Source organism: Atractosteus spatula, chromosome 8 (genome assembly GCF_055471065.1).
Source record: "Atractosteus spatula isolate fAtrSpa1 chromosome 8, fAtrSpa1.hap1, whole genome shotgun sequence".
NCBI classification, from domain to species: domain Eukaryota; kingdom Metazoa; phylum Chordata; class Actinopteri; order Semionotiformes; family Lepisosteidae; genus Atractosteus; species Atractosteus spatula.
In genome coordinates this window covers 451,044-473,070 of record NC_142713.1, presented here as the reverse complement: position 1 = coordinate 473,070, position 22,027 = coordinate 451,044, and the positions used below count along the sequence as shown (strand labels likewise).

At 66.1% G+C, this 22,027-nt stretch overlaps 1 protein-coding gene across 1 annotated transcript; it reads right to left on the bottom strand.

Moving 5' to 3' along the window:
* Window positions 1-30: 30 nt before the first annotated feature.
* LOC148828944 (cytochrome P450 2C23-like) lies at window positions 31-21,749 on the bottom strand. Its single transcript, XM_088922802.1, has 9 exons — window positions 21,082-21,749; window positions 20,837-20,999; window positions 20,524-20,673; window positions 16,468-16,628; window positions 4,011-4,187; window positions 3,665-3,806; window positions 2,693-2,880; window positions 1,074-1,215; window positions 31-348 (listed from the first exon to the last, which is right to left on the bottom strand). The coding sequence occupies exons 1-9, from the start codon at window positions 21,253-21,255 to the stop codon at window positions 167-169; spliced, it is 1,479 nt and encodes a 492-aa protein (XP_088778928.1). The 5' UTR covers window positions 21,256-21,749; the 3' UTR covers window positions 31-166.
* Between the last annotated feature and the right edge of the window lie 278 nt (window positions 21,750-22,027).

Genomic DNA, 22,027 nt, shown 5'->3' with positions numbered 1-22,027 from the left:
ACTGACAGTGTGCTGATATTGCTCAGCCAGAAATTACAGTCCCATGTGAAGAGATGACTTCCTGTGGACAGGAGTAAACCTGTACCCTTGGGGTTCGTCAGTTTGTGACGCTTGTTGTCTGTCTCTGTGGTGGCTGGTGGGGGGTCCCCCCCAGCCTGGCGCCGCCTCACCGTGGCCTGGCGATCAGCTGGTAGGGCCGGGGCAGGTTGGCGATGGCGCTGAGGTTGGGGCGGATGTCGACCGAGTCGGGCCCCAGCGGGGCAGAGAAAGAGAATCTCTGCAGCAGCGAGGCCAGGAACAGGAAGAGCTCCATCCGGGCCAGGGGCTCTCCCACACAGGAGCGCTTCCCTGGGACACAGGAGAGCCCAGTGAGTGCAGCTCCCAGCACTCGGCACAGAGCTGCAGTGTCCGGTTCTGTCAGCACAGAGCTCTGCGGAGCTCCACTGTCGGGTTCTGTCCATCAGCACAGAGCTCTGCAGAGTGTGGTTCTGTCAGCACAGAGCTCTGCAGAGCTGTAGTGTCCGGTTCTGTCAGCACAGAGCTCTGTGGAGTGCAGTTCTGTCAGCACAGAGCTCTGCAGAACTCCACTGTCCGGTTCTGTCCATCAGCACAGAGCTCTGCGGAGTGTGGTTCTGTCAGCACAGAGCTCTGCAGAGCTGTAGTGTCCGGTTCTGTCAGCACAGAGCTCTGCAGAGCTCCACTGTCCGGTTCTGTCCATCAGCACAGAGCTCTGCGGAGTGTGGTTCTGTCAGCACAGAGCTCAGCAGAGCTGCAGTGTCCTGTTCTGTCAGCACAGAGCTCTGCAGAGCTGCAGTGTCCGGTTCTGTCCATCAGCACAGAGCTCTGCAGAGTGTGGTTCTGTCAGCACAGAGCTCAACAGAGCTGCAGTGTCCTGTTCTGTCAGCACAGAGCTCTGCAGAGCTCCACTGTCCGGTTCTGTCCATCAGCACAGAGCTCTGTGGAGTGTGGTCCTGTCAGCACAGAGCTCAGCAGAGCTGCAGTGTCCTGTTCTGTCAGCACAGAGCTCTGTGGAGTGTGGTCCTGTCAGCACAGCACCGCGAGCCTGCTGGTACCTGCGGAGAAGGGCAGGAACGCCGGGTTTCTCTTGAAGCCTCCGTTCTGGTCCAGGAAGTGTCCGGGGTCGAAGGCGCGGGGCGACGGCCAGTAGGCCGAGTCGCGCAGGACAGAGTGCAGGAGGGGGATCACCACAGTGCCCTGGGGACAGGAGGAGGAGAGACTGACCACCAGCGGACAGGGGTGCGAGGGCCAGGGGCAGTGTGGACAGGGGTGCGAGGGCCAGGGGCAGTGTGGGCAGGGGTGCAAGGCCAGGGGCAGTGTGGACAGGGGTGCGAGGCCGGGGGCCCAGGCCGGTGTGGACAGGGGTGCGAGGGCCAGGGGCAGTGTGGGCAGGGGTGCGAGGCCAGGGGCAGTGTGGAAAGGGGTGCGAGGCCGGGGTCCAGGCCGGTGTGGACAGGGGTGCGAGGCCGGGGGCAGTGTGGACAGGGGTGCGAGGCCAGGGGCAGTGTGGACAGGGGTGCGAGGCCGGGGGCCCAGGCCGGTGTGGACAGGGGTGCGAGGGCCAGGGGCAGTGTGGGCAGGGGTGCAAGGCCGGGGGCAGTGTGGACAGGGGTGCGAGGCCGGGGGCCCAGGCCGGTGTGGACAGGGGTGCGAGGGCCAGGGGCAGTGTGGGCAGGGGTGCAAGGCCGGGGGCAGTGTGGACAGGGGTGCGAGGCCGGGGGCCCAGGCCGGTGTGGACAGGGGTGCGAGGGCCAGGGGCAGTGTGGGCAGGGGTGCGAGGCCGGGGGCCCAGGCCGGTGTGGACAGGGGTGCGAGGCCGGGGGCAGTGTGGACAGGGGTGCGAGGCCGGGGGCCCAGGCCAGTGTGGGCAGGGGTTCGAGGACAGGGTCCCAGGCCGGTGTGGACAGGGGTGCGAGGCCGGGGGCAGTGTGGACAGGGGTGCGAGGCCGGGGGCCCAGGCCGGTGTGGACAGGGGTGCGAGGCCGGGGGCAGTGTGGGCAGGGGTGCGAGGCCGGGGGCAGTGTGGGCAGGGGTGCGAGGGCCGGGGGCAGTGTGGGCAGGGGTGCGAGGGCCAGGGGCCCAGGCCGGTGTGGACAGGGGTGCGAGGGCCAGGGGCAGTGTGGGCAGGGGTGCGAGGCCGGGGGTCCAGGCCGGTGTGGACAGGGGTGCGAGGCCGGGGGCAGTGTGGACAGGGGTGCGAGGCCAGGGGCAGTGTGGGCAGGGGTGCGAGGCCGGGGGTCCAGGCCGGTGTGGACAGGGGTGCGAGGCCGGGGGCAGTGTGGACAGGGGTGCGAGGCCGGGGGCCCAGGCCAGTGTGGGCAGGGGTTCGAGGACAGGGTCCCAGGCCGGTGTGGACAGGGGTGCGAGGCCGGGGGCAGTGTGGACAGGGGTGCGAGGCCAGGGGCAGTGTGGGCAGGGGTGCGAGGCCGGGGGTCCAGGCCGGTGTGGACAGGGGTGCGAGGCCGGGGGCAGTGTGGACAGGGGTGCGAGGGCCAGGGGCAGTGTGGGCAGGGGTGCGAGGGCCAGGGGCAGTGTGGGCAGGGGTGCGAGGCCGGGGGCAGTGTGGGCAGGGGTGCGAGGCCGGGGGCCCAGGCCAGTGTGGGCAGGGGTTCGAGGACAGGGGCCCAGGCCGGTGTGGGCAGGGGTGCGAGGCCGGGGGCAGTGGGGCCCTGACCTGTGGGATGGTATACCCCCGGAAGGAGATGTCTCGCATGGCGATCTGCGGCATGCTCATGGGCACCACGTCCAGCAGCCTCTGCACCTCGTGGACCACGGCGTCCGTGAAGGGCAGTGAGCGCCGGTCTTCCATCGCCGGGGGGCGCTCCCTGCCGACCGCCGCGTCAATCTCCCGCTGGGCCATCTCTGAGGAGAAACAGCAGGACTGGGAACGCTGGGAGCACGGGGAGCCATCCTCTCTGCCTGAGCTCGGCAGCGCCAGACCCAGGGGGCGCCCCTGTGCGTGGGGAGCTGGGAATAACCCTCACCTCCAGGGGGCGCCCCTGTACGTGGGGAGCTGGGAATAACCCTCACCTCCAGGGGGCGCCCCTGTACGTGGGGAGCTGGGAATAACCCTCACCTCCAGGGGGCGCCCCTGTGCGTGGGGAGCTGTGTGTCATCCGGACGATTTCCGGCCACTGGCTCTCTGGGACAGGAGTGGGAGGAACCATCCAGCACAATCGGTACCAACTTGCTTAATGACCCAGAGATCCCAGCTGTGTCTGGAGAGGAGCCAGAGTACTGGCTTCAACCACAGGGCTGGGCAGCTTGTTCCACACCCCCACCCCCTCTGTGTACAGAAGAGCCTCCTGTCCTGACTGGAGGAGCTCACCCAGCTGTGTCAGGAGAGAAGCCGGGGTATCAGCTTCAACAACAGGGCTGGGCAGCTTGTTCCCCACCCCCACCACCCTCTGTGTACAGAAGAGCCTCCTATCCGGATGGGAGGGGCTCATCCAGCTGTGTCAGGAGAGAAGCTGGGGTATCAGCTTCAACAACAGGGCTGGGCAGATTGTTCCACACCCCCACCACCCTCTGTGTACAGTAGAACCTCCTGAAAGAAGCAGCTGGACTGCAACTCTATCAAGCAGGACAGCTGGGCGGGGCGTCCTCCCCTCGACCCCGTGACCCCTCTCGCACCCCGCGGCCTCACCCTGCACGTGGGGGTACTTGATGAGGAGCAGGAGGGCGTATCTCAGCGTGGTGCTGGTGGTCTCCGTCCCAGCCAGCAGCAGGTTCAGCACTGTGGACACCAGGTTGTCCCTGTGGAACTCGGAGGAGGGGTTGTCCCGCTCCTGGAGGAGGAGGAGGAGCAGGAGAAGGTCATGACATGGACAGGGAACCAGAATTCCCACTCCCGCTCCCAGTGTGTGATCTCCCGGCAGACTGACAGTGCGCCTCTCTGTTAACACAGCTTTGTGTTTTATGCTGATATCCCTCGACATGTTTGGACTGTCAACTTGTGGCAGTGTGCGTCGCCGGCCCGCAGGGGGGGCCACCTGCTGCATCCTGAGCAGGAAGCAGTCGATGAAGTCCCGGGGGCCGTGAGCGCTCAGGGTCTCCTGATGCTCCCCGACTCTCTCCTCCACGAACTGGCGCACCTCCTCCGCGCCAGAGAACATCTCCTCGTGCGGCCCGGGCAGGCGCTCCAGCAGCCAGGGGAACAGGTTATACAGCTGGAGGGCACAGGACAGACACACAGAGCTACAGACACACTGCCCCAGCCAGACCTGCCCCCAGCCCCTCTGCCCCAGTCCAGACCTGCCCCCGTCCAGACCTGCCCCCAGCCCCTCTGCCCCAGGCCAGACCTGCCCCCAGCCCCTCTGCCCCAGGCCAGACCTGCCCCCGTCCAGACCTGCCCCCAGCCCCTCTGCCCCAGTCCAGACCTGCCCCCGTCCAGACCTGCCCCCAGCCCCTCTGCGCCAGTCCAGACCTGCCCCAGGCCAGACCTGCCCCAGCCCCTCTGCCTCAGTCCAGACTTGCCCCAGCCCCTCTGCGCCAGTCCAGACCTGCCCCAGACCAGACCTGCCCCAGCCCCTCTGCCCCAGGCCAGACCTGCCCCCGTTCAGACCTGCCCCCACCCCCTCTGCCCCAGTCCAGACCTGCCCCCGTCCAGACCTTCCCCCAGCCCCTCTGCCCCAGTCCAGACCTGCCCCAGTCTAGACCTGCTCCAGCCCCTCTGCCCCAGTCCAGACCTGCCCCCAGCCCCTCTGCCCCAGACCAGACCTGCCCCCAGCCCCTCTGCCTCAGTCCAGACTTGCCCCAGCCCCTCTGCCCCAGTCCAGACCTGCCCCAGTCTAGACCTGCCCCAGCCCCTCTGCCCCAGTCCAGACCTGCCCCAGCCCCTCTGCCCCAGTCCAGACCTGCCCCCAGCCCCTCTGCCCCAGTCCAGACCTGCCCCCGTCCAGACCTGCCCCCAGCCCCTCTGCCCCAGTCCAGACCTGCCCCCGTCCAGACCTGCCCCAGCCCCTCTGCCTCAGTCCAGACTTGCCCCAGCCCCTCTGCCCCAGTCCAGACCTGCCCCAGTCTAGACCTGCCCCAGCCCCTCTGCCCCAGTCCAGACCTGCCCCAGCCCCTCTGCCCCAGTCCAGACCTGCCCCCAGCCCCTCTGCCCCAGTCCAGACCTGCCCCCGTCCAGACCTGCCCCAGCCCCTCTGCCCAAGTCCAGACCTGCCCCCAGCCCCTCTGCGCCAGTCCAGACCTGCCCCAGCCCCTCTGCCCCAGACCAGACCTGCCCCCAGCCCCTCTGCCTCAGTCCAGACTTGCCCCAGCCCCTCTGCCCCAGTCCAGACCTGCCCCAGTCTAGACCTGCCCCAGCCCCTCTGCCCCAGTCCAGACCTGCCCCCGTCCAGACCTGCCCCCAGCCCCTCTGCCCCAGTCCAGACCTGCCCCCGTCCAGACCTGCCCCAGCCCCTCTGCCCCAGTCCAGACCTGCCCCCGTCCAGACCTGCCCCCAGCCCCTCTGCCCCAGTCCAGACCTGCCCCCGTCCAGACCTGCCCCCAGCCCCTCTGCCCCAGTCCAGACCTGCCCCCGTCCAGACCTGCCCCCAGCCCCTCTGCCTCAGTCCAGACCTGCCCCCGTCCAGACCTGCCCCCAGCCCCTCTGCCCCAGTCCAGACCTGCCCCCGTCTAGACCTGCTCCAGCCCCTCTGCCCCCATCCAGACCTGCCCCCAGCCCCTCTGCCCCAGTCCAGACCTGCCCCCGTCCAGACCTGCCCCCAGCCCCTCTGCCCCAGTCCAGACCTGCCCCCAGCCCCTCTGCCCCAGTCCAGACCTGCCCCAGTCTAGACCTGCTCCAGCCCCTCTGCCCCAGTCCAGACCTGCCCCAGCCCCTCTGCCCCAGACCAGACCTGCCCCCAGCCCCTCTGCCTCAGTCCAGACTTGCCCCAGCCCCTCTGCCCCAGTCCAGACCTGCCCCCGTCCAGACCTGCCCCCAGCCCCTCTGCCCCAGTCCAGACCTGCCCCCGTCCAGACCTGCCCCAGCCCCTCTGCCCCAGTCCAGACCTGCCCCCAGCCCCTCTGCCCCAGTCCAGACCTGCCCCAGTCTAGACCTGCTCCAGCCCCTCTGCCCCAGTCCAGACCTGCCCCCAGCCCCTCTGCCCCAGGCCAGACCTGCCCCCAGCCCCTCTGCCCCAGTCCAGACCTGCCCCAGTCTAGACCTGCGCCAGCCCCTCTGCCCCAGTCCAGACCTGCCCCAGCCCCTCTGCCCCAGTCCAGACCTGCCCCCAGCCCCTCTGCCTCAGTCCAGACTTGCCCCAGCCCCTCTGCCCCAGTCCAGACCTGCCCCAGTCTAGACCTGCCCCAGCCCCTCTGCCTCAGTCCAGACCTGCCCCAGCCCCTCTGCCCCAGTCCAGACCTGCCCCCAGCCCCTCTGCCCCAGGCCAGACCTGCCCCCATCCAGACCTGCCCCCAGCCCCTCTGCCCCAGTCCAGACCTGCCCCAGTCTAGAACTGCTCCAGCCCCTCTGCCCCAGTCCAGACCTGCCCCAGCCCCTCTGCCCCAGACCAGACCTGCCCCCAGCCCCTCTGCCTCAGTCCAGACTTCCCCCGGCCCCTCTGCCCCAGTCCAGACCTGCCCCCGTCCAGACCTGCCCCCAGCCCCTCTGCCCCAGTCCAGACCTGCCCCAGCCCCTCTGCCCCAGTCCAGACCTGCCCCCGTCCAGACCTGCCCCCAGCCCCTCTGCGCCAGTCCAGACCTGCCCCAGGCCAGACCTGCCCCAGCCCCTCTGCCCCAGGCCAGACCTGCCCCCAGCCCCTCTGCCTCAGTCCAGACCTGCCCCCAGCCCCTCTGCCCCAGTCCAGACCTGCCCCCAGCCCCTCTGCGCCAGGCCAGACCTGCCCCAGCCCCTCTGCCCCAGTCCAGACCTGCCCCCGTCCAGACCTGCCCAAGCCCCTCTGCCCCAGTCCAGACCTGCCCCAGTCTAGACCTGCTCCAGCCCCTCTGCCCCAGTCCAGACCTGCCCCAGCCCCTCTGCCCCAGACCAGACCTGCCCCCAGCCCCTCTGCCTCAGTCCAGACTTGCCCCAGCCCCTCTGCCCCAGTCCAGACCTGCCCCAGTCTAGACCTGCCCCAGCCCCTCTGCCTCAGTCCAGACCTGCCCCCAGCCCCTCTGCCCCAGTCCAGACCTGCCCCCATCCAGACCTGCCCCCAGCCCCTCTGCCCCAGTCCAGACCTGCCCCAGCCCCTCTGCCCCAGTCCAGACCTGCCCCCGTCCAGACCTGCCCCCAGCCCCTCTGCCCCAGTCCAGACCTGCCCCAGTCTAGACCTGCCCCAGCCCCTCTGCCCCAGACCAGACCTGCCCCCAGCCCCTCTGCCCCAGTCCAGACCTGCCCCCGTCCAGACCTGCCCCAGCCCCTCTGCGCCAGTCCAGACCTGCCCCCATCCAGACCTGCCCCAGCCCCTCTGCCCCAGTCCAGACCTGCCCCCGTCCAGACCTGCCCCCAGCCCCTCTGCCCCAGTCCAGACCTGCCCCAGTCTAGACCTGCCCCAGCCCCTCTGCCCCAGACCAGACCTGCCCCCAGCCCCTCTGCCTCAGTCCAGACTTGCCCCAGCCCCTCTGCCCCAGTCCAGACCTGCCCCAGACCAGACCTGCCCCAGCCCCTCTGCCTCAGTCCAGACTTGCCCCAGCCCCTCTGCCCCAGTCCAGACCTGCCCCAGTCTAGACCTGCCCCCAGCCCCTCTGCCTCAGTCCAGACCTGCCCCCAGCCCCTCTGCCCCAGGCCAGACCTGCCCCCATCCAGACCTGCCCCCAGCCCCTCTGCCCCAGTCCAGACCTGCCCCAGTCTAGACCTGCTCCAGCCCCTCTGCCCCAATCCAGACCTGCCCCAGCCCCTCTGCCCCAGACCAGACCTGCCCCAGTCCAGACCTGCCCCAGCCCCTCTGCCCCAGTCCAGACCTGCCCCAGTCTAGACCTGCTCCAGCCCCTCTGCCCCAGTCCAGACCTGCCCCAGCCCCTCTGCCCCAGACCAGACCTGCCCCCAGCCCCTCTGCCTCAGTCCAGACTTGCCCCAGCCCCTCTGCCCCAGTCCAGACCTGCCCCAGTCTAGACCTGCCCCAGCCCCTCTGCCCCAGTCCAGACCTGCCCCCGTCCAGACCTGCCCCAGCCCCTCTGCCCCAGGCCAGACCTGCCCCCATCCAGACCTGCCCCAGCCCCTCTGCCCCAGTCCAGACCTGCCCCAGTCTAGACCTGCTCCAGCCCCTCTGCCCCAGTCCAGACCTGCCCCAGACCAGACCTGCCCCAGCCCCTCTGCCCCAGGCCAGACCTGCCCCAGCCCCTCTGCCCCAGTCCAGACTTGCCCCCGTCCAGACCTGCCCCAGCCCCTCTGCCCCAGGCCAGACCTGCCCCAGCCCCTCTGCCCCAGGCCAGACCTGCCCCCGTCCAGACCTGCCCCCAGCCCCTCTGCCCCAGGCCATACCTGCCCCAGCCCCTCTGCCCCAGACCAGACCTGCCCCAGCCCCTCTGCCCCAGGCCAGACCTGCCCCAGCCCCTCTGCCCCAGGCCAGACCTGCCCCCGTCCAGACCTGCCCCCAGCCCCTCTGCCCCAGGCCAGACCTGCCCCAGCCCCTCTGCCCCAGACCAGACCTGCCCCAGCCCCTCTGCCCCAGACCAGACCTGCCCCCGTCCAGACCTGCCCCCAGCCCCTCTGCCCCAGGCCAGACCTGCCCCAGCCCCTCTGCCCCAGACCAGACCTGCCCCCGTCCAGACCTGCTCCAGCCCCTCTGCCCCAGTCCAGACCTGCCCCCGTCCAGACCTGCCCCAGCCCCTCTGCCCCAGACCAGACCTGCCCCCGTCCAGACCTGCCCCAGCCCCTCTTCCCCAGTCCAGACCTGCCCCAGCCCCTCTGCCCCAGTCCAGACCTGCCCCCGTCCAGACCTGCCCCAGCCCCTCTGCCCCAGACCAGACCTGCCCCCGTCCAGACCTGCTCCAGCCCCTCTGCCCCAGGCCAGACCTGCCCCCAGCCCCTCTGCCTCAGTCCAGACCTTCCCCCAGCCCCTCTGCCCCAGTCCAGACCTGCCCCCAGCCCCTCTGCGCCAGGCCAGACCTGCCCCAGCCCCTCTGCCCCAGTCCAGACCTGCCCCAGTCTAGACCTGCCCCAGCCCCTCTGCCTCAGTCCAGACCTGCCCCCAGCCCCTCTGCCCCAGTCCAGACCTGCCCCCATCCAGACCTGCCCCCAGCCCCTCTGCCCCAGTCCAGACCTGCCCCAGCCCCTCTGCCCCAGTCCAGACCTGCCCCCGTCCAGACCTGCCCCCAGCCCCTCTGCCCCAGTCCAGACCTGCCCCAGTCTAGACCTGCCCCAGCCCCTCTGCCCCAGACCAGACCTGCCCCCAGCCCCTCTGCCCCAGTCCAGACCTGCCCCCGTCCAGACCTGCTCCAGCCCCTCTGCGCCAGTCCAGACCTGCCCCCATCCAGACCTGCCCCAGCCCCTCTGCCCCAGTCCAGACCTGCCCCCGTCCAGACCTGCCCCAGTCTAGACCTGCCCCAGCCCCTCTGCCCCAGACCAGACCTGCCCCCAGCCCCTCTGCCTCAGTCCAGACTTGCCCCAGCCCCTCTGCCCCAGTCCAGACCTGCCCCAGACCAGACCTGCCCCAGCCCCTCTGCCTCAGTCCAGACTTGCCCCAGCCCCTCTGCCCCAGTCCAGACCTGCCCCAGTCTAGACCTGCCCCCAGCCCCTCTGCCTCAGTCCAGACCTGCCCCCAGCCCCTCTGCCCCAGGCCAGACCTGCCCCCATCCAGACCTGCCCCCAGCCCCTCTGCCCCAGTCCAGACCTGCCCCAGTCTAGACCTGCTCCAGCCCCTCTGCCCCAATCCAGACCTGCCCCAGCCCCTCTGCCCCAGACCAGACCTGCCCCAGCCCCTCTGCCCCAGTCCAGACCTGCCCCAGTCTAGACCTGCTCCAGCCCCTCTGCCCCAGTCCAAACCTGCCCCAGCCCCTCTGCCCCAGACCAGACCTGCCCCCAGCCCCTCTGCCTCAGTCCAGACTTGCCCCAGCCCCTCTGCCCCAGTCCAGACCTGCCCCAGTCTAGACCTGCCCCAGCCCCTCTGCCCCAGTCCAGACCTGCCCCCGTCCAGACCTGCCCCAGCCCCTCTGCCCCAGGCCAGACCTGCCCCCATCCAGACCTGCCCCAGCCCCTCTGCCCCAGTCCAGACCTGCCCCAGTCTAGACCTGCTCCAGCCCCTCTGCCCCAGTCCAGACCTGCCCCAGACCAGACCTGCCCCAGCCCCTCTGCCCCAGTCCAGACCTGCCCCCGTCCAGACCTGCCCCAGCCCCTCTGCCCCAGGCCAGACCTGCCCCAGCCCCTCTGCCCCAGGCCAGACCTGCCCCCGTCCAGACCTGCCCCCAGCCCCTCTGCCCCAGGCCAGACCTGCCCCAGCCCCTCTGCCCCAGGCCAGACCTGCCCCCGTCCAGACCTACCCCCAGCCCCTCTGCCCCAGGCCAGACCTGCCCCAGCCCCTCTGCCCCAGACCAGACCTGCCCCAGCCCCTCTGCCCCAGACCAGACCTGCCCCCGTCCAGACCTGCTCCAGCCCCTCTGCCCCAGTCCAGACCTGCCCCCGTCCAGACCTGCCCCAGCCCCTCTGCCCCAGACCAGACCTGCCCCCGTCCAGACCTGCCCCAGCCCCTCTGCCCCAGTCCAGACCTGCCCCAGTCTAGACCTGCTCCAGCCCCTCTGCCCCAGTCCAGACCTGCCCCAGACCAGACCTGCCCCAGCCCCTCTGCCCCAGTCCAGACCTGCCCCCGTCCAGACCTGCCCCAGCCCCTCTGCCCCAGGCCAGACCTGCCCCAGCCCCTCTACCCCAGGCCAGACCTGCCCCCGTCCAGACCTGCCCCCAGCCCCTCTGCCCCAGGCCAGACCTGCCCCAGCCCCTCTGCCCCAGGCCAGACCTGCCCCCGTCCAGACCTACCCCCAGCCCCTCTGCCCCAGGCCAGACCTGCCCCAGCCCCTCTGCCCCAGACCAGACCTGCCCCCGTCCAGACCTGCTCCAGCCCCTCTGCCCCAGTCCAGACCTGCCCCCGTCCAGACCTGCCCCAGCCCCTCTGCCCCAGACCAGACCTGCCCCAGCCCCTCTGCCCCAGTCCAGACCTGCCCCAGCCCCTCTGCCCCAGTCCAGACCTGCCCCAGCCCCTCTGCCCCAGACCAGACCTGCCCCCGTCCAGACCTGCTCCAGCCCCTCTGCCCCAGGCCAGACCTGCCCCCAGCCCCTCTGCCTCAGTCCAGACCTGCCCCCAGCCCCTCTGCCCCAGTCCAGACCTGCCCCCAGCCCCTCTGCGCCAGGCCAGACCTGCCCCAGCCCCTCTGCCCCAGTCCAGACCTGCCCCCGTCCAGACCTGCCCCAGCCCCTCTGCCCCAGTCCAGACCTGCCCCAATCTAGACCTGCCCCAGCCCCTCTGCCCCAGGCCAGACCTGCCCCAGCCCCTCTGCCCCAGTCCCTCTGCCCCAGGCCAGACCTGCCCCAGCCCCTCTGCCCCAGTCCAGACCTGCCCCCAGCCCCTCTGCCCCAGGCCAGACCTGCCCCAGCCCCTCTGCCCCAGGCCAGACCTGCCCCCGTCCAGACCTGCCCCCAGCCCCTCTGCCCCAGACCAGACCTGCCCCCGTCCAGACCTCCCCCAGCCCCTCTGCCCCAGTCCAGACCTGCCCCCAGCCCCTCTGCCCCAGCCAGACCTGCCCCCAGCCCCTCTGCCCCAGTCCAGACCTGCCCCCGTCCAGACCTGCCCCCAGCCCCTCTGCCCCAGACCAGACCTGCCCCCGTCCAGACCTGCCCCCAGCCCCTCTGCCCCAGGCCAGACCTGCCCCAGCCCCTCTGCCTCAGTCCAGCCCTGCCCCCAGCCCCTCTGCCCCAGTCCAGACCTGCCCCCGTCCAGACCTGCCCCAGCCCCTCTGCCCCAGTCCAGACCTGCCCCAGTCCAGACCTGCCCCCAGCCCCTCTGCCCCAGTCCAGACCTGCCCCCGTCCAGACCTGCCCCAGCCCCTCTGCCCCAGACCAGACCTGCCCCCGTCCAGACCTGCCCCCAGCCCCTCTGTCCCAGGCCAGACCTGCCCCAGCCCCTCTGCCCCAGGCCAGACCTGCCCCCAGCCCCTCTGCCCCAGGCCAGACCTGCCCCAGCCCCTCTGCCTCAGTCCAGACCTGCCCCCAGCCCCTCTGCCCCAGTCCAGACCTGCCCCCGTCCAGACCTGCCCCAGCCCCTCTGCCCCAGTCCAGACCTGCCCCAGTCCAGACCTGCCCCCAGCCCCTCTGCCCCAGTCCAGACCTGCCCCCGTCCAGACCTGCCCCCAGCCCCTCTGCCCCAGTCCAGACCTGCCCCCGTCCAGACCTGCCCCAGCCCCTCTGCCCCAGTCCAGACCTGCCCCAGTCCAGACCTGCCCCCAGCCCCTCTGCCCCAGTCCAGACCTGCCCCCGTCCAGACCTGCCCCAGCCCCTCTGCCCCAGACCAGACCTGCCCCCGTCCAGACCTGCCCCCAGCCCCTCTGCCCCAGTCCAGACCTGCCCCCAGCCCCTCTGCCCCAGACCAGACCTGCCCCAGCCCCTCTGCCCCAGGCCAGACCTGCCCCAGTCCAGACCTGCCCCCAGCCCCTCTGCCCCAGTCCAGACCTGCCCCCGTCCAGACCTGCCCCAGCCCCTCTGCCCCAGTCCAGACCTGCCCCCAGCCCCTCTGCCCCAGTCCAGACCTGCCCCCGTCCAGACCTGCCCCAGCCCCTCTGCCCCAGACCAGACCTGCCCCCGTCCAGACCTGCCCCCAGCCCCTCTGCCCCAGACCAGACCTGCCCCAGCCCCTCTGCCCCAGACCAGACCTGCCCCAGCCCCTCTGCCCCAGGCCAGACCTGCCCCAGTCCAGACCTGCCCCCAGCCCCTCTGCCCCAGTCCAGACCTGCCCCCGTCCAGACCTGCCCCCAGCCCCTCTGCCCCAGTCCAGACCTGCCCCCGTCCAGACCTGCCCCCAGCCCCTCTGCCCCAGGCCAGACCTGCCCCAGTCCAGACCTGCCCCAGCCCCTCTGCCCCCATCCAGACCTGCCCCCAGCCCCTCTGCCCCAGTCCAGACCTGCCCCAGTCCAGACCTGCCCCCAGCCCCTCTGCCCCAGTCCAGACCTGCCCCAGGCCAGACCTGCCCCAGCCCCTCTGCCCCAGTCCAGACCTGCCCCCGTCCAGACCTGCCCCCAGCCCCTCTGCCCCAGGCCAGACCTGCCCCAGTCCAGACCTGCCCCAGCCCCTCTGCCCCCATCCAGACCTGCCCCCAGCCCCTCTGCCCCAGTCCAGACCTGCCCCAGACCAGACCTGCCCCCAGCCCCTCTGCCCCAGGCCAGACCTGCCCCCGTCCAGACCTGCCCCCAGCCCCTCTGCCCCAGGCCAGACCTGCCCCAGGCCAGACCTGCCCCCAGCCCCTCTGCCCCAGGCCAGACTTGCTCCAGCCCCTCTGCCCCAGTCCAGACCTGCCCCAGCCCCTCTGCCCCAGGCCAGACTTGCCCCAGCCCCTCTGCCCCAGTCCAGACCTGCCCCAGACCAGACCTGCCCCCAGCCCCTCTGCCCCAGACCAGACCTGCCCCCAGCCCCTCTGCCCCAGGCCAGACCTGCTCCAGGCCAGACCTGCCCCAGCCCCTCTGCCCCAGGCCAGACCTGCCCCAGCCCCTCTGCCCCAGTCCAGACCTGCCCCCAGCCCCTCTGCCCCAGACCAGACCTGCCCCAGGCCAGACCTGCCCCAGCCCCTCTGCCCCAGTCCAGACCTGCCCCCAGCCCCTCTGCCCCAGTCCAGACCTGCCCCAGGCCAGACCTGCCCCAGCCCCTCTGCCCCAGTCCAGACCTGCCCCCAGCCCCTCTGCCCCAGTCCAGACCTGCCCCCAGCCCCTCTGCCCCAGTCCAGACCTGCCCCAGCCCCTCTGCCCCAGGCCAGACCTGCCCCCAGCCCCTCTGCCCCAGTCCAGACCTGCCCCAGCCCCTCTGCCCCAGGCCAGACCTGCCCCCAGCCCCTCTGCCCCAGTCCAGACCTGCCCCAGCCCCTCTGCCTCAGGCCAGACCTGCCCCCGTCCAGACCTGCCCCAGCCCCTCTGCCTCAGGCCAGACCTGCCCCCAGCCCCTCTGCCCCAGTCCAGACCTGCCCCAGCCCCTCTGCCTCAGGCCAGACCTGCCCCCGTCCAGACCTGCCCCCAGCCCCTCTGCCCCAGTCCAGACCTGCCCCATTCTAGACCTGCCCCAGCCCCTCTGCCCCAGACCAGACCTGCCCCCGTCCAGACCTGCCCCAGCCCCTCTGCCTCAGGCCAGACCTGCCCCCGTCCAGACCTGCCCCAGCCCCTCTGCCCCAGGCCAGACCTGCCCCCGTCCAGACCTGCCCCAGCCCCTCTGCCCCAGTCCAGACCTGCCCCAGTCTAGACCTGCCCCAGCCCCTCTGCCCCAGGCCAGACCTGCCCCCAGCCCCTCTGCCCCAGCCCCTCTGCCCCAGTCCAGACCTGCCCCAGTCTAGACCTGCCCCAGCCCCTCTGCCCCAGGCCAGACCTGCCCCAGCCCCTCTGCCCCAGCCCCTCTGCCCCAGTCCAGACCTGCCCCCGTCCAGACCTGCCCCCAGCCCCTCTGCCCCAGCCCCTCTGCCCCAGTCCAGACCTGCCCCCAGCCCCTCTGCCCCAGTCCAGACCTGCCCCCGTCCAGACCTGCCCCAGCCCCTCTGCCCCAGTCCAGACCTGCCCCAGCTCCTCTGCCCCAGTCCAGACCTGCCCCCGTCCAGACCTGCCCCCAGCCCCTCTGCCCCAGCCCCTCTGCCCCAGGCCAGACCTGCCCCCAGCCCCTCTGCCCCAGTCCAGACCTGCCCCAGTCTAGACCTGCTCCAGCCCCTCTGCCCCAGTCCAGACCTGCCCCCAGCCCCTCTGCCCCAGGCCAGACCTGCCCCCAGCCCCTCTGCCCCAGTCCAGACCTGCCCCAGGCCAGACCTGCCCCAGCCCCTCTGCCCCAGTCCAGACCTGCCCCCAGCCCCTCTGCCCCAGTCCAGACCTGCCCCCGTCCAGACCTGCCCCAGCCCCTCTGCCCCAGTCCAGACCTGCCCCAGCTCCTCTGCCCCAGTCCAGACCTGCCCCCGTCCAGACCTGCCCCCAGCCCCTCTGCCCCAGCCCCTCTGCCCCAGGCCAGACCTGCCCCCAGCCCCTCTGCCCCAGTCCAGACCTGCCCCAGTCTAGACCTGCTCCAGCCCCTCTGCCCCAGTCCAGACCTGCCCCCAGCCCCTCTGCCCCAGTCCAGACCTGCCCCAGCCCCTCTGCCCCAGGCCAGACCTGCCCCCAGCCCCTCTGCCCCAGTCCAGACCTGCCCCAGGCCAGACCTGCCCCAGCCCCTCTGCCCCAGTCCAGACCTGCCCCCAGCCCCTCTGCCCCAGTCCAGACCTGCCCCCAGCCCCTCTGCCCCAGTCCAGACCTGCCCCCGTCCAGACCTGCCCCAGCCCCTCTGCCCCAGTCCAGACCTGCCCCCAGCCCCTCTGCCCCAGTCCAGACCTGCCCCAGCTCCTCTGCCCCAGTCCAGACCTGCCCCCGTCCAGACCTGCCCCCAGCCCCTCTGCCCCAGCCCCTCTGCCCCAGTCCAGACCTGCCCCCAGCCCCTCTGCCCCAGTCCAGACCTGCCCCCGTCCAGACCTGCCCCAGCCCCTCTGCCCCAGTCCAGACCTGCCCCAGTCTAGACCTGCTCCAGCCCCTCTGCCCCAGTCCAGACCTGCCCCCGTCCAGACCTGCCCCAGCCCCTCTGCCCCAGTCCAGACCTGCCCCCAGCCCCTCTGCCCCAGTCCAGACCTGCCCCCAGCCCCTCTGCCCCAGGCCAGACCTGCCCCAGCCCCTCTGCCCCAGTCCAGACCTGCCCCCAGCCCCTCTGCCCCAGTCCAGACCTGCCCCCAGCCCCTCTGCCCCAGTCCAGACCTGCCCCCGTCCAGACCTGCCCCAGCCCCTCTGCCCCAGTCCAGACCTGCCCCAGCTCCTCTGCCCCAGTCCAGACCTGCCCCCGTCCAGACCTGCCCCCAGCCCCTCTGCCCCAGCCCCTCTGCCCCAGGCCAGACCTGCCCCCAGCCCCTCTGCCCCAGTCCAGACCTGCCCCAGTCTAGACCTGCTCCAGCCCCTCTGCCCCAGTCCAGACCTGCCCCCAGCCCCTCTGCCCCAGTCCAGACCTGCCCCAGGCCAGACCTGCCCCCAGCCCCTCTGCCCCAGTCCAGACCTGCCCCAGGCCAGACCTGCCCCAGCCCCTCTGCCCCAGTCCAGACCTGCCCCCAGCCCCTCTGCCCCAGTCCAGACCTGCCCCCGTCCAGACCTGCCCCAGCCCCTCTGCCCCAGTCCAGACCTGCCCCCAGCCCCTCTGCCCCAGGCCAGACCTGCCCCAGCCCCTCTGCCCCAGGCCAGACCTGCCCCAGCCCCTCTGCCCCCGTCCAGACCTGCCCCCGTCCAGACCTGCCCCAGCCCCTCTGCCCCAGTCCAGACCTGCCCCAGCCCCTCTGCCCCAGGCCAGACCTGCCCCCAGCTCCCGCTGATGGAGCGCAGGATCTTGTGCAGCAGCTGCACCATCCTCAGGAAGCGCTGGTCAGCGTAGTCAAAGCGCTGTCCGAACAGCAGCCTGCTGACCACGTTGGACACGGCCCGGCTTAGGATGAAGGTGGGGTCACAGGGGCTCCCTTGGGGGGGGAGAGGAGAGAGGAGCAGAACCATCTGAGAACAACAATAGGAACCTTCTCTCCCTCTCTCAGTGCAGTGTTCATGTACTGGAGTGTCCAGTCAGTGTGTGTGTATTAACCCCTCTCTCTCTCAGTGCAGTGTTCATGTACTGGAGTGTCCAGTCAGTGTGTCTGTATTAACCCCTCTCTCTCTCAGTGCAGTGTTAATGTACTGGAGTGTCCAGTCAGTGTGTCTGTATTAACCCCTCTCTCTCTCAGTGCAGTGTTAATGTACTGGAGTGTCCAGTCAGTGTGTGTGTATTAACCCCTCTCTCTCTCAGTGCAGTGTTAATGTACTGGAGTGTCCAGTCAGTGTGTGTGTGTATTAACCCCTCTCTCTCAGTGCAGTGTTAATGTACTGGAGTGTCCAGTCAGTGTGTCTGTATTAACCCCTCTCTCTCTCAGTGCAGTGTTCATGTACTGGAGTGTCCAGTCAGTGTGTGTGTATTAACCCCTCTCTCTCAGTGCAGTGTTAATGTACTGGAGTGTCCAGTCAGTGTGTGTGTATTAACCCCTCTCTCTCTCAGTGCAGTGTTCATGTACTGGAGTGTCCAGTCAGTGTGTCTGTATTAACCCCTCTCTCTCTCAGTGCAGTGTTAATGTACTGGAGTGTCCAGTCAGTGTGTCTGTATTAACCCCTCTCTCTCTCAGTGCAGTGTTAATGTACTGGAGTGTCCAGTCAGTGTGTCTGTATTAACCCCTCTCTCTCTCAGTGCAGTGTTCATGTACTGGAGTGTCCAGTCAGTGTGTGTGTATTAACCCCTCTCTCTCTCTCAGTGCAGTGTTAATGTACTGGAGTGTCCAGTCAGTGTGTCTGTATGAACCCCTCTCTCTCTCAGTGCAGTGTTCATGTACTGGAGTGTCCAGTCAGTGTGTCTGTATTAACCCCTCTCTCTCTCAGTGCAGTGTTAATGTACTGGAGTGTCCAGTCAGTGTGTGTGTATTAACCCCTCTCTCTCTCAGTGCAGTGTTAATGTACTGGAGTGTGTAGTGAGTGTGTCTGTATTAACCCCTCTCTCTCTCTCTCAGTGCAGTGTTCATGTACTGGAGTGTCCAGTCAGTGTGTCTGTATTAACCCCTCTCTCTCTCTCTCAGTGCAGTGTTCATGTACTGGAGTGTCCAGTCAGTGTGTGTGTATGAACCCCTCTCTCTCTCAGTGCAGTGTTAATGTACTGGAGTGTCCAGTCAGTGTGTCTGTATTAACCCCTCTCTCTCTCAGTGCAGTGTTAATGTACTGGAGTGTCCAGTCAGTGTGTCTGTATTAACCCCTCTCTCTCTCAGTGCAGTGTTAATGTACTGGAGTGTCCAGTCAGTGTGTGTGTATTAACCCCTCTCTCTCTCAGTGCAGTGTTAATGTACTGGAGTGTCCAGTCAGTGTGTCTGTATTAACCCCTCTCTCTCTCAGTGCAGTGTTAATGTACTGGAGTGTCCAGTCAGTGTGTCTGTATTAACCCCTCTCTCTCTCAGTGCAGTGTTAATGTACTGGAGTGTCCAGTCAGTGTGTGTGTATTAACCCCTCTCTCTCTCAGTGCAGTGTTAATGTACTGGAGTGTCCAGTCAGTGTGTGTATTAACCCCTCTCTCTCTCAGTGCAGTGTTAATGTACTGGAGTGTCCAGTCAGTGTGTCTGTATTAACCCCTCTCTCTCTCAGTGCAGTGTTAATGTACTGGAGTGTCCAGTCAGTGTGTGTGTATTAACCCCTCTCTCTCTCAGTGCAGTGTTAATGTACTGGAGTGTCCAGTCAGTGTGTCTGTATTAACCCCTCTCTCTCTCAGTGCAGTGTTAATGTACTGGAGTGTCCAGTCAGTGTGTGTGTATTAACCCCTCTCTCTCTCAGTGCAGTGTTAATGTACTGGAGTGTCCAGTCAGTGTGTGTGTATTAACCCCTCTCTCTCAGTGCAGTGTTAATGTACTGGAGTGTCCAGTCAGTGTGTCTGTATTAACCCCTCTCTCTCTCAGTGCAGTGTTAATGTACTGGAGTGTCCAGTCAGTGTGTGTGTATTAACCCCTCTCTCTCTCAGTGCAGTGTTAATGTACTGGAGTGTCCAGTCAGTGTGTGTGTATTAACCCCTCTCTCTCTCAGTGCAGTGTTAATGTACTGGAGTGTCCAGTCAGTGTGTCTGTATGAACCCCTCTCTCTCTCAGTGCAGTGTTAATGTACTGGAGTGTCCAGTCAGTGTGTCTGTATTAACCCCTCTCTCTCAGTGCAGTGTTAATGTACTGGAGTGTCCAGTCAGTGTGTCTGTATTAACCCCTCTCTCTCTCAGTGCAGTGTTCATGTACTGGAGTGTCCAGTCAGTGTGTGTGTATTAACCCCTCTCTCTCTCAGTGCAGTGTTAATGTACTGGAGTGTCCAGTCAGTGTGTCTGTATGAACCCCTCTCTCTCTCAGTGCAGTGTTAATGTACTGGAGTGTCCAGTCAGTGTGTCTGTATTAACCCCTCTCTCTCAGTGCAGTGTTAATGTACTGGAGTGTCCAGTCAGTGTGTCTGTATTAACCCCTCTCTCTCTCAGTGCAGTGTTAATGTACTGGAGTGTCCAGTCAGTGTGTGTGTATTAACCCCTCTCTCTCTCAGTGCAGTGTTAATGTACTGGAGTGTCCAGTCAGTGAGTGTGTATTAACCCCTCTCTCTCTCAGTGCAGTGTTCATGTACTGGAGTGTCCAGTCAGTGTGTCTGTATTAACCCCTCTCTCTCTCAGTGCAGTGTTCATGTACTGGAGTGTCCAGTCAGTGTGTCTGTATGAACCCCTCTCTCTCTCAGTGCAGTGTTAATGTACTGGAGTGTCCAGTCAGTGTGTCTGTATTAACCCCTCTCTCTCTCAGTGCAGTGTTCATGTACTGGAGTGTCCAGTCAGTGTGTGTGTATTAACCCCTCTCTCTCTCAGTGCAGTGTTCATGTACTGGAGTGTCCAGTCAGTGTGTCTGTATGAACCCCTCTCTCTCTCAGTGCAGTGTTAATGTACTGGAGTGTCCAGTCAGTGTGTCTGTATTAACCCCTCTCTCTCTCAGTGCAGTGTTCATGTACTGGAGTGTCCAGTCAGTGTGTGTATGAACCCCTCTCTCTCAGTGCAGTGTTAATGTACTGGAGTGTCCAGTCAGTGTGTCTGTATTAACCCCTCTCTCTCTCAGTGCAGTGTTAGTGTACTGGAGTGTCCAGTCAGTGTGTCTGTATTAACCCCTCTCTCTCTCAGTGCAGTGTTAGTGTACTGGAGTGTCCAGTCAGTGTGTCTGTATTAACCCCTCTCTCTCTCAGTGCAGTGTTAATGTACTGGAGTGTCCAGTCAGTGTGTGTGTATTAACCCCTCTCTCTCTCAGTGCAGTGTTAGTGTACTGGAGTGTCCAGTCAGTGTGTGTGTATTAACCCCTCTCTCTCTCAGTGCAGTGTTCATGTACTGGAGTGTCCAGTCAGTGTGTCTGTATTAACCCCTCTCTCTCTCAGTGCAGTGTTCATGTACTGGAGTGTCCAGTCAGTGTGTGTGTATTAACCCCTCTCTCTCTCAGTGCAGTGTTAATGTACTGGAGTGTCCAGTCAGTGTGTGTGTATGAACCCCTCTCTCTCTCAGTGCAGTGTTAATGTACTGGAGTGTCCAGTCAGTGTGTGTGTATTAACCCCTCTCTCTCTCAGTGCAGTGTTAATGTACTGGAGTGTCCAGTCAGTGTGTCTGTATTAACCCCTCTCTCTCTCAGTGCAGTGTTCATGTACTGGAGTGTCCAGTCAGTGTGTGTGTATTAACCCCTCTCTCTCTCAGTGCAGTGTTAATGTACTGGAGTGTCCAGTCAGTGTGTGTGTATGAACCCCTCTCTCTCTCAGTGCAGTGTTAATGTACTGGAGTGTCCAGTCAGTGTCTGTATTAACCCTGTGTGTCCTCCAGTGCTGTCCTCAGGTGCTGGCTCTCCTCCTGTATCTGCTCCTCCAGGCGTCTCCTCCCCATGCCCAGGTCTCGGAGTGTGTTCACTGTGAACCCGCGCAGCTGCTGCCAGCGCTGCCCATTGCTGATGGCCAGACCTGGGAGAGGCAGCGAGAGAGGGGACTGGCCGGTCAAGGTGCACAGAACGGCAACCCACAATCCCGTCGTTCTGGCGCGCTGCGCGGCGTCGTGGCGCCTGTGAAGAGAACTGGAGGACTCAGGAGTTTGTGGGGTCTGTCAGGCCGGTGGGCACGCACTGACCGTAGCCCTTGGTCAGGCACTGCAGGAAGGGGAAAGGCGCTCGGCCAGTGAAGTCGTCGGACTGCTGCAGCAGCGCGTCCCGGACCGCCTCGTACCCGACCAGAACCACCGTCCTCTGCCCTCCCAGGTACACAGTGAGCACAGGCCCATAGCGCTCACTGAGCTGAGAGAGAGAGAGAGGTTTCAGAAACACACTGCCACTCTCTGACAAACTCCTAGTTAGCCTCACACTCTCCCACACTCACCCTGACGAAGCTCTCGAATGGGGCGTCCTTGTCCATCTGCAGGATGTTTCCCAGCAGTGGGAGGGGTGTGGGTCCGGGGGGCAGCCGGCACCTCGAATTCCTCCTGCTCCAGGTCAGAAATCCAATCACAGCCAGAACCAGGGCCAGCAGAACCAAGCAGCCGGTCAGCCCCATTCCTGAGAGTCAGTCCGAGCCCGTCTGCGGAGCACAGCCTGTCTGCGGCACTGGGCTCTGTCTGGGCTTTTATCCAGGACCGCTGGCAGTGTGGAGCCCGAGAGTGTGTGTGCGTGTGTGCGTGTGTGCGTGTGTGCGTGTGTGACACTGTGTGTGAGAGAGACTGTGTGAGTGTGTGTGAGACTGTGATTGTGTGTGTGATACTGTGTGTGAGAGAGACTGTGAGAGTGTGTGTGCGAGAGAGAGAGACTGTGTGTGCGTGCAAACAAGGCTCTGCATGGCTGAGGGACACACTGGTCTGGCTTCTCAGAGTCCTCTGACAATCTGGATGAACTCACAGACATCGCTTTTAGGTCTGTATCTCTCTGTGAAGATACTGAGAGTCCTACGAAACCCGTTCAGGTGTGTTCAGAGAATAAACCTTGATTAACCAGATCCCTGAAGATCCTGCAGTGTTCAGTAATTATTCAATAAAGAAAGAAGCCTTTAATGAGTCTGGGCCAGAAGTACTTTGCTTCACAAGAAGATAGAGCAGAAAATAGGAAGACACAATTAAAGTGTAAAGAGAGAATCACAGCTGGGCTCAGTTCTACTAATGTGAGTGGAATGAATGAGTTCTGGGGATTACAGTGGTAATCTCTCCAGAAACACAGGTGATGTAGTCAACAGGGTTTAACACGCAGGGCTGGCTGATGAACTACACTGTTTTGACCTTTGCTTCGACAAGCGTGGCTTTAGAGGAGAAACCAGGGAACTCACTGGTTCCATCAGG